This window comes from Callorhinus ursinus, unplaced genomic scaffold (assembly GCF_003265705.2).
Source record: "Callorhinus ursinus isolate GAN/ISIS: 27379988/994484 unplaced genomic scaffold, GSC_fseal_2.0 scaffold52, whole genome shotgun sequence".
Taxonomy (NCBI): Eukaryota; Metazoa; Chordata; class Mammalia; order Carnivora; family Otariidae; genus Callorhinus; species Callorhinus ursinus.
Genome location: NW_027397114.1, coordinates 4,412,511 through 4,422,085, shown reverse-complemented (window position 1 = coordinate 4,422,085; position 9,575 = coordinate 4,412,511). Strand labels below are relative to the sequence as shown.

Below are 9,575 nucleotides of genomic sequence, written 5' to 3'. Positions count from 1 at the left end.
AAAATTGTTTACTCCTTCTGTCTTTCTCCCTTGCCCTGCGTTTTCTTTCTTTCTTTTTTTTTTTCTTTAAGGTTATTTATTTATTTATTTAACAGAGCACAAGCAGGGGGAGCAGCAGAGGGAGAGGGAGAAGCAGGCTCCCTGATGAGCAAGAAGCCCACGTGGGGCTCGATCCCAGGACCCTGAGATCCTGACCTGAGCCGAAGGCAGTTGCTTAACCAACTGAGCCACCCAGGCACCCCTGCCCTGCGTTTTCCTAACAGCACTAACATAATGCAATGTATTACATATCAATTTGCTCATTTGTTTATTCTTTGTCCCCATTTCCAACCCCACCAAAATCTCCGAGAGAGTTTACTGCTATACTCTCAGGCCCTGGAACAATGCCCGGCACACAGTAGGTACTCAGTTAATAATGCAGTGCTTGATAGGCTGGGAAGAATGAGTAAATGTAAAGTGAGAAAGACCTATTTCTAGGTCAGGTGCCCGTGCGGACTTCGTGCAAAGTGGGAGCGCCACCTCTCGGGAAGCCACCTTACTGGAGAACGAAGGAAATGACTAATAGAATCTTAGGCGAAAAAAAAAAAGCAGCGTGCCGGAAGAGCCGGAAAAAGCAGTGCCGGAAGTTAAACATCGGAATGTTGCTCTCTAGAATGACATCCGACTCCCAAGAGGAAGTGTGGCCGAGTGGTGTTCTGCAAAACGGACTCCCCGGCAGCCGATCCGGAAAGAAGCGTTCCGCGCCTGCGGGTGCGAGGAACCACGTGGGGCCGGGGCGTGTTTCCGGTGCCGGCGGCCCCTGGAGGAGTTGCAGCCGGAGCCGCTGGAGGGGTGAGAGGGGTTTGGGGTCCTGAGAAGAAGGGGAGATACTGGGATCGGGGGAGGGGAGAGGCGACGGGGTTGGATGAATTCCGCTCTGAGAGGTGGCCAGAGGGATCGAATGGGAGGCAGGGCGGGGCAGCGCCGGTGGACAGGTGCAGACCTGTCAGCGCACGTCCCACGCCACGTGGACTTGCCTTTGTCCGTGGCTGCCTTTCCCATCAGGCCGCGACGACAGGGGTTGTGCCTTATTTGTCTCTGTCGCGTGCAGTGCTGGGCACGGAGTTGGGGCTCAGTAAGTTCTTGCTGAATGAGTGAATGAGTGAATGAATGAATGTGTGTGTGTGTCTCGGTAGGCACGGAGGACATTTACAGTATAAATTGTATGAGTATAGAGAGTATTTGTGGCTTGTTAGCCTATTTTCTCTTGGGGAATCCGTGCTTGTCTCGAGCTTCCATTGGGAGTTCTTCGCCAGTCCTTGGGTTTTGTCTCTTTTTCTTGAAGGAGCAGGGCGATTACGACTCAGGACATTTTCTTTGCTTTTACTGAATGCTAGGCCGTGTGGCTAGGTACCAGGGACAGACACAGGAACAAACCGTCCCTGTATACAGGCCGCAGACCAGTGCGGGGACAGAAACACAAACAGAAATTAAAATATATTAAGGTGCTGTAATAAGAGGTTAACTAAAGTTCGGGAAGTTAGAGCCAGGAGGTGGTGTGGCTGTCCTCATTAGGGATTGTCTTTCAAGGTCAGGGGCCTCCTCCTTCCCCGTCTTGTGGAGGCCCAGAGCAGGTCATGAGCCCAGTCTTCTCTGTAAAAGGCAAGGTCTGGGATGGACGTTCTCTAGGCCTCTTTCTTGCATGATGTCCCATCTCAGATATTACTAACGGCTCTAGTTCTCCCACCATCCACCTTTTACTGGTTTGTCTGAATGTTCATTATGTCTTATGATGTAGCATAAATTGTATTGGGTTGGGAAATCAGGATTTTGGACCTCATTCTGGTGCTCTAGATTTGTTTGTTTGTAAAATGAAGAGGATTGTAACGAAATAATCTCTAAAACCCCTTCCAGTTCTAATACCATGATTGTGGCAGTAGGTCAGACTGTTTTGTTCTACCTTAGACCTGACCCCTCTTTATCACTGTAGTTTCCCTTCTCTGAATAATTCACAAAGACAGTGTCTTTTTTTTTTTTTTTTAGATTTTATTTATTTATTTGAGAGAGAGAGAACGAGAGATAGAGAGCGCAAGAGGGAAGAGGGTCAGAGGGAGAAGTAGACTCCCTGCCAAGCAGGGAGCCCGATGTGGGACTTGATCCCGGGACTCCAGGATCATGACCTGAGCCGAAGGCAGTCGCTTGAACAACTGAGCCACCCAGGCGCCCCTGTCCTTTTTTTTTTTTTTAACATCTGTGTTCTGACACAGTATTGGGTACAAAATAGATGCTTAGAGGCGCCTCGGTGGCTCAGTCGTTGAGTGTTTGCCTTCAGGGTCCTGGGATCGAGCCCCGCATCCCGCTCCCTGCTCCGCGGGAAGCCTGCTTCTCCCTCTCCCACTCCCCCTGCTTGTGTTCCCTCTCTCGCTGTGTCTCTCTCTGTCAAATAAATAAATAAAATCTTTAAAAACAAACAAGCAAGGGCGCCTGGGTGGCTCAGTTGGTTAAGCGACTGCCTTCGGCTCAGGTCATGATCCTGGAGTCCCGGGATCGAGTCCCGCATCGGGCTCCCTGCTCAGCGGGGAGTCTGCTTCTCCCTCTGACCCTCTTCCCTCTCGTGCTGTCTCTCACTCTCTCTTTCTCAAATAAATAAATAAAATCTTTAAAAAAAAAAAATAAAAACAAACAAGCAAAAAACCAAAATAAATGCTTAATCGTAACTTTTAAGTCAAATGAGATAGAAATAATAGCCCCTGCTTTTGGATCCTTGCCCACCCCGGGATATTAGTTCAGGGATAAGGGGACTGAGGAGAAATTGGATTTTTTGTTTTTGCTTTTTTTTTTTTTTTTTTTTTTTTTTGCTTAGGGAAAAGTCTTTTCTCCCCCCCCCGGAACATTTTTTACACATGTGCTATCCCAGAGTTTTTCAGTGCAGCACCTTGTGGTGAACACATACACAGCAATAGCAGCACTCTTCTTTTTCTTTTTATTTATTTATTTATTTTAGAGAGAGAGAGAGAGAGAGAGAGAGAGAGAGAGAGAGCAGGCACGCCTGAGCAGGGAGGGGCTGAGGGGGAGGGAGAAAGAATCTGAAGCTGACTCCGCACTGAGTGAGGAGCCCATTGCAGGGCTCGATCCCCCAACCCTAAGATCATGACCCGAGCCAAAATCAAGAGTTGGACACTCAACCTACTGAGCCACCCAGGTGTCCCTATAGCACACTATTTTTATGGGCATATACAGCTACCATTGTAGGAACGGTGTTTATACATATATCTTTAAAATGTGTCTTCAAAGTAACACTGTGGTGAACACACTAGGAATTGGGTTTTTACCAGAGAGACTTGGAGTTGGCATGACAGATTTAAACTGGATTTATGGGGTAATCCGCTTGAGAAGGATAATGATGTAGGCAGGATATTCAGTGCTGTTTCATCCTCCCAGCTGTTTATCCTCAGGACCATGGCCAACAGTGAACGCACCTTCATTGCCATCAAGCCTGATGGGGTCCAGCGCAGCCTTGTGGGAGAGATCATCAAGCGTTTTGAGCAAAAGGGATTCCGCCTCATTGCTATGAAATTAATTCAGGTAAGTGGACTTCATTCTTCATATTTCTGTTCTCTTGGAGTATAGGGGATCATTGTAGGTTAGCCCCCCTGTTTCTCCCCTCCCCTCCTTTTTAGCCTTCTCCATGTAAGGTGAACACATATGTCCTGATACCTGGAAACTCCTTGGTGCCTAGCATGGTGGCCAAGTCCTGCAACAAACCAAGTTACTGGGACTTTTGGAAATAGCCTCCCTTTCCCCCTAGCACTGGAGAGCTCGCATATTACTACAGCACTGATTTCTTTCTTTCTTTTTTTTTTTAAGATTTTTATTTTTAAGTAATCTGCACACTCAGTGTGGGGTGTGGACTCAACCCTGAGATCAAGAGTCGCACACTCCACTGACTGAGTCAGCCAGGTGCCCCCTTTTTCCTTTTTTAAATTTTTGTTTATTTTTTTTCTTCAAATTTTCATTTAAATTCTAGTTCGTTAACATACAGTACAACACTGGTTTCAGGAGAGCACTGTGATTTCTGACTCAGAGCCCTGGGTGTTTGAGCTCCTGGTCTTGAGCTTCCTGAGCAGATAATTTCAGAGAACTTCTCCCCCCCTCCCCTCCCCCTCTCTCTGAGGCGGGTTGATCCTCAGCAAGGAGATCTTTCCATCCTTATTTACCGTCCACTTAGTGTCTAGTGTATATTAGGCACCATCAGGGCATGTTGCAGGGAAAGCTGTGGTTTTGCCCTTGGGAAGGCCCGCCTGGAAACAGCAGAGAGCAGACACACTTGCAAGACACCTGCAAAGCAATATTTCAAAAAATGAAAAGGAAGGGGCACCTGGGTGATGCATTCGGTTAAGTGTCGGACTCTTGGTTTCAGGTCAGGTTTTGATCTCAGGGTCTTGAGATGGAGCCCCGCGTCAGGCTCCATGCTCCGCGAAGAGTCTGCTTGAGATTCTCTCTCTCCCTTTCCCTCTGCCCCTCCTGTTCGTGCTCACTCTCTCTCTCTCTAAAACATTAAAAAAAAAAAAAAACCCAAAAACAAAACCCCAAAAATGAAAAGGATAAACCGGCTAAGAACCTTTTTTCAGACAGACCTGGGAAATGAGAATTCAAATTGTCAAAGCAGATAAATTAGGGGGCATTCTTTTTTCCTATCTATAGAGTCATCTCTGGACTCTGCTAGTGCATTTTAAATTTAGTTTGATTTGCAATTTAGTTCCTGTGATGTTTAGGAAAACCGCTTTAGTATAATAGGGAGTAGATGGATGTTAGTGCAGAGTCGGAGGGGTACATGATGGAATGATCAGTGCCAGGTGTTGGACAAACATTGCTTTCCAGGGAGTTTGCATATTAAATTAGGTTTTGAAGGCAAAGTGAAATGAAAAGTATTGTTGATCAGGCATTTCCTGTGTGCTGGACATACGTGTTTTCTTTGCCTTTTATGACAGGCCAGAGACATACTTATTTCTGTGCCTGTGGTTGTCAGTCATGAGGAATCGGGGGCTTGGTGAGGTTACATAATGTATCGGAAGGCGCACAGTGATGGAGCAGGGATTTTAACTCCGGTCTCTCTGACCCCTGAGTGAGTGCATTTTTTCCCCCCGTTAAGTTAAGCTGACTTGCCGATCAAGGATGTGGGCCTGAGGAAGAATGGGAGGAGGGGCAGCTGTCAGGAGTCTACAGAGGACAGGGAGGAGGGCAGGGAGGGAAAACGTGATGTTCCCCCTCCGAAGAAACCCTGTAATCTCTTCGGCAGACTAAAGATAACCAGAACTGGGCCGCCTGGGTGGCTCAGTGGGTTAAGTGTCCGCCTTCGGCTCAGGTCATGATCCCGGGGTCCTGGGATCGAGCCCTGTGTCGGGCTCCCCGCTCAGCGGGGTGTCTGCTTCTCCCTCTACCCCTCCCCCCTGCTCCTGCTCTGTCTCTCACTCTCTCTCTCTCAAATAAATAAATAAATAAAATCTTTAAAGAAAAGTAAAGATAACCAGAACCAAAACAAACAAACAAAAAAGATGATCAGAACCAATTAGTAGAATTAAAAGACTGTTCGGGGAAGGGAAGGTCAAGTCATTGTGTGTCAGGAGAGCACCCCTACCGGGTTTCCGTTGGGATGGGGTGGGCGGTGGCCAAGGGTGAGTGACTGACGTGGTGTGGTCACGTGGCTGTGTCACTTTGGCAAGGAACACTCGCCGGAGGCTGAGAGATGGGCCGTTCTGGATGTGCTTTCTGGCAGTGGCTCTCCACGTTTGTGGGTACGACTGCAGTGCGCAGGGTACAGACCTGGGAGAACGAAGGGTCCGTGTTAGACCCGGAGCAAGCCCGTGTGCTGCGGCAAAGAGTGAGCCCGGCTGAGGGAGTTGGAATTGCCAAGCAGGTGGTTCGCTCTCTGGCTAACTTGCTTTATTGCTAGATGTCATGTACTTTTGAGTGGTTTGTGAAATACTTGTGGGAATCGCATAGTTGCCCCACCTGGACCCTGGCCTTCATCTTCTGAGTAAATGAGCCGTCTCCCTGGGTTGTGCCTGGGTTCAGTTTGCTTCTCATCGAATGCCAAGACACACCCCCCCCCACTTCCCTTTGACATTTGAGTTGAGGCTTGTTCTCAATGAATGGAAAGTCATCGTATTGTTGGTTTTGCTGTCTAAAATGGGATGGCCAGGGCGCCTGGGTGGCTCAGTTGGTTAAGCGACTGCCTTCGGCTCAGGTCATGATCCTGGAGTCCCGGGATCGAGTCCCGCATCGGGCTTCCTGCTCAGCAGGGAGTCTGCTTCTCCCTCTGACCCTCTTCCCTCTCGTGCTTTCTATCTCTCATTCTCTCTCTCTCTCAAATAAATAAATAAAATCTTTAAAAAAAAATAAATAAAATGGGATGGCCAGATTCGATTCTTTTTTTAAAAAGATTTTATTGGGCGCCTAGGTGGCTCAGTTGGTTGGGCGACTGCCTTCGGCTCAGGTCATGATCCTGGAGTCCCAGGATCGAGTCCCGCATCGGGCTCCCTGCTCAGCAGGGAGTCTGCTTCTCCCTCTGACCCTCCCCCGTCTCATGCTCTCTCTCTCTATCTCATTCTCTCTCTCAAATAAATAAAATCTTTAAAAAAAAAATTTAAAAAAATAAAAAGATTTTATTTATTCATTTGAGACACAGAGATACAGAGAGAGAGAGAGAGCATGAGCAGGGAGAGAGGCAGAGGGAGAAGGAGAGGCAGGCTCCCTGCTGAGCCAGGAGCCCGACGTGGGCCTCGACGTGGGCCTCGACATGGGGCTCGATCCCAGGACCCTGTGATCATGACCTGAGTCGATGGCAGACATTTAACCATCTGAGCCACCCTGGCGCCCCGGATTCGATTCTAATGTTCTGTGGTTTTCTTCCGATCAGGCAAGGCCAACAGGGGGCAAATTGGCACAAAGCTGAAGCACTTTGAGTCTCCCTGGCACTGCTCCCCTCTGGTAGTGTTGGGAGCGGATTGCGTTCTAACAATCAGTGAGCTGAGAGCTCACATTTTAGACAGCAGTGAGTGGGAAATAATTAGATTGCTGATTCTTAGAAAGTTTGGGGGCCAATTCTCATTCTCTGTCCTGTGCAATAGGCTTCCGAAGGCCTTCTCAAGGAGCACTACATTGACCTGAAGGACCGTCCGTTCTTTGCTGGCCTGGTGAAGTACATGCAGTCAGGGCCTGTGGTTGCCATGGTGAGTATGCATGTGTGGGATATCGAGGTGGATGACTCCGTTGGAGTCAAGAGTGAGGGGTGTGATTCCTGCCTCTGACGCCAGGTCCTCAGTGATACACAGGAAATGGGGGCTGGGAGGATTGGGCAGTTAGGATATAAGTTGGCTCTCTGACCCAAACAAAGGCAAGAGGCATTTGTTTGCTGAACTGAAGACTCATAGTGACTCATAGCTGGGAGCGATCGGGAGAGGTTGGCCTGATTCTGCACTTCGGGAGGGCAGCGAGATTGTCTCTTGCTTATTGCAATGATTTTCCTCCAAGTATGTATCGGTTGTCATCGTGGTGCCAGGCTCTGTTCCAGACACTGGGGGTACAGTCATGAATGAGACAAAATAGGTACTAAGTATTACAACAAAATAGGTACTAAGGATTACAAAGCTTTTCATAGCTTTGCTTGCCTACACATCTTAAAAGGGGAAGATGAGCAGATAATGGAGAAATATATATGTATGCTAATGATTAGTGATAAGCCCAGAAATGTAATAGGATGATGTGACAGCAAGTGGCCACTTTAGATTGGCTGGTCAAGGAGCATGCTTTTCAAGCTGAAATCGGAGTGAAAAGAAGGAGCCAGACATACACAAGAATCACATTGAAGAGCAGTCTCAACAAGAAAACAGCATGTGCAAAGGGCCTGGGCTTTCTGAGGTACTGAAAGAAGGTTGGAGCCGCTGGAGCCTGGTGGGTGAAAGAGAAGGTCAGGTGACATGAGATCAGACGCACGGGCGCAGGCCAGGTCAGGCAGGGCTGTGCTGGCCACGTACATCCCGAGCACCGGGACGGACGCTAAGGGAGGTCCAACAGTAGGCATTTTTAAAGGCTGCTCAGGCTGCTCTGTCAAGAATGGATGGATTATAGGAAAGCAGGAGTGGGCGCAGGGAGGCCAGTATTGCCAGTGTTGGAACCAGTAGATGCTCCATAACTATTCCTTCAGTGTTATAAGGGGGCTGTTTTCTTTTTTTGAGTTAATAGTTTTCAGATTTTCTGCTGAGATGGGTTTTCTTCCTTGACCATATATTTTATCCTTGGAGGTCTGGGAGGGCCTGAATGTGGTGAAGACAGGCCGAGTGATGCTCGGGGAGACCAACCCTGCGGACTCCAAGCCTGGCACCATCCGTGGGGACTTTTGCATCCAAGTTGGCAGGTGGGAGTGGGTGCTTTTTGCCTTTTTCCAAAATCTGAGTTAGGTGACATAAGAATTTGGGTTCCTCCGGCACCTGCCTGGCTCATTCGGCAGAGCATGCGACTGTAGATCTTGGGGTTGTAAGTTCGAGCCCAGCCCCACTTTGGTTCTAGAGATGACTTAAAAAAAAATTGGGGGGGGCGCCTGGGTGGCTCAGTCGTTAAGCGTCTGCCTTCGGCTCAGGTCGTGGTCCCAGGGTCCTGGGATCGAGCCCCGCATCGGGCTCCCTGCTCGGCGGGAAGCCTGCTTCTCCCTCTCCCACTCCCCCTGCTTGTGTTCCCTCTCTCACTTTGTCTCTCTCTTGTCAAATAAATATAATCTTAAAAAAATAATAATAAAAAATAATGTGGACTCAGGTGCAGGGAGCTTTGGCTTTTTCTGCTGCAGAGTCTGTCAGCTTTCTGGCAGTGGGAGTGGGGGCCTTCCGGGTGGTTGAATCCTTTGGGTCTAGGTAACATGGCCATCTCCTTCCCCATCCAGGAACATTATCCATGGCAGCGACTCTGTGGAGAGTGCAGAGAAGGAGATCGGCTTGTGGTTCCAGCCTGAAGAGCTGGTGGATTACAAGAGCTGTGCTCAGAGCTGGATCTACGAGTGATGAGTGACGAGAGAGCAGACCTCACTGCTTTGTTCATTCCATTCCTGCTCCCTCCCACAAGCAGGGGGCCAGGCTCTCGGAAATCCACTTATTTTTGAGAACTTCCTTATAACCTGGAGGGGAACTCTGGAGCTGGGAGTGCTCCCTGTACAGTATTATGTGCTACTATCAGATTAAAATGTTTCATCCCAACATAGGATTCATCGAGTCGGTTACTTTGTATTGCCCTGTTGCTTTGTAGTGTTTTTTCTTTTCCATTTACTCTGGATAACCTAAGCTAACGGAATGTAAATACTATGTAAATTATTTTTATTGGCCTGAGAGAGATCTGTCTGTCCCTCCCTTCACTCCTGCATCCCATCCACTTTTGGCACTGAGCCAGTCAGCAGTCATCCAGGAAGGATCTGCTAGGTTGCTAAGATTGTACTGGGTGCAGAAGATTCACTGGAAATGAGAGATAGCCTTACTACTCTTGAGAAGCTCTGAGGGACTCTGCAGATGGGGGAGTGTGAGAAATAACTACTCCAAAAACAGAAGAGCTGG

General features: G+C 48.5%; 1 protein-coding gene across 3 annotated transcripts; it reads left to right on the top strand.

Annotated features, from left to right (window-relative positions):
• Nucleotides 1-680: 680 nt before the first annotated feature.
• Nucleotides 681-9,224, top strand: LOC112814109 (nucleoside diphosphate kinase A). 3 transcript variants are annotated; one of them, XM_025859444.2, is made up of 5 exons: nt 681-831; nt 3,435-3,564; nt 7,110-7,211; nt 8,283-8,395; nt 8,915-9,224. In XM_025859444.2, exons 2-5 carry the CDS (start codon nt 3,439-3,441, stop codon nt 9,030-9,032), a joined length of 459 nt encoding a protein of 152 aa, XP_025715229.1. In that variant the 5' UTR covers nt 681-831; nt 3,435-3,438; the 3' UTR covers nt 9,033-9,224. The 3 variants fall into 3 exon arrangements, with proteins under 3 accessions (XP_025715229.1, XP_025715230.1, XP_073739826.1); XM_025859445.2 differs by having other exon boundaries at nt 730-831; nt 3,421-3,564; XM_073883725.1 differs by lacking the exon at nt 681-831 and adding an exon at nt 974-1,114.
• Nucleotides 9,225-9,575: the final 351 nt, after the last annotated feature.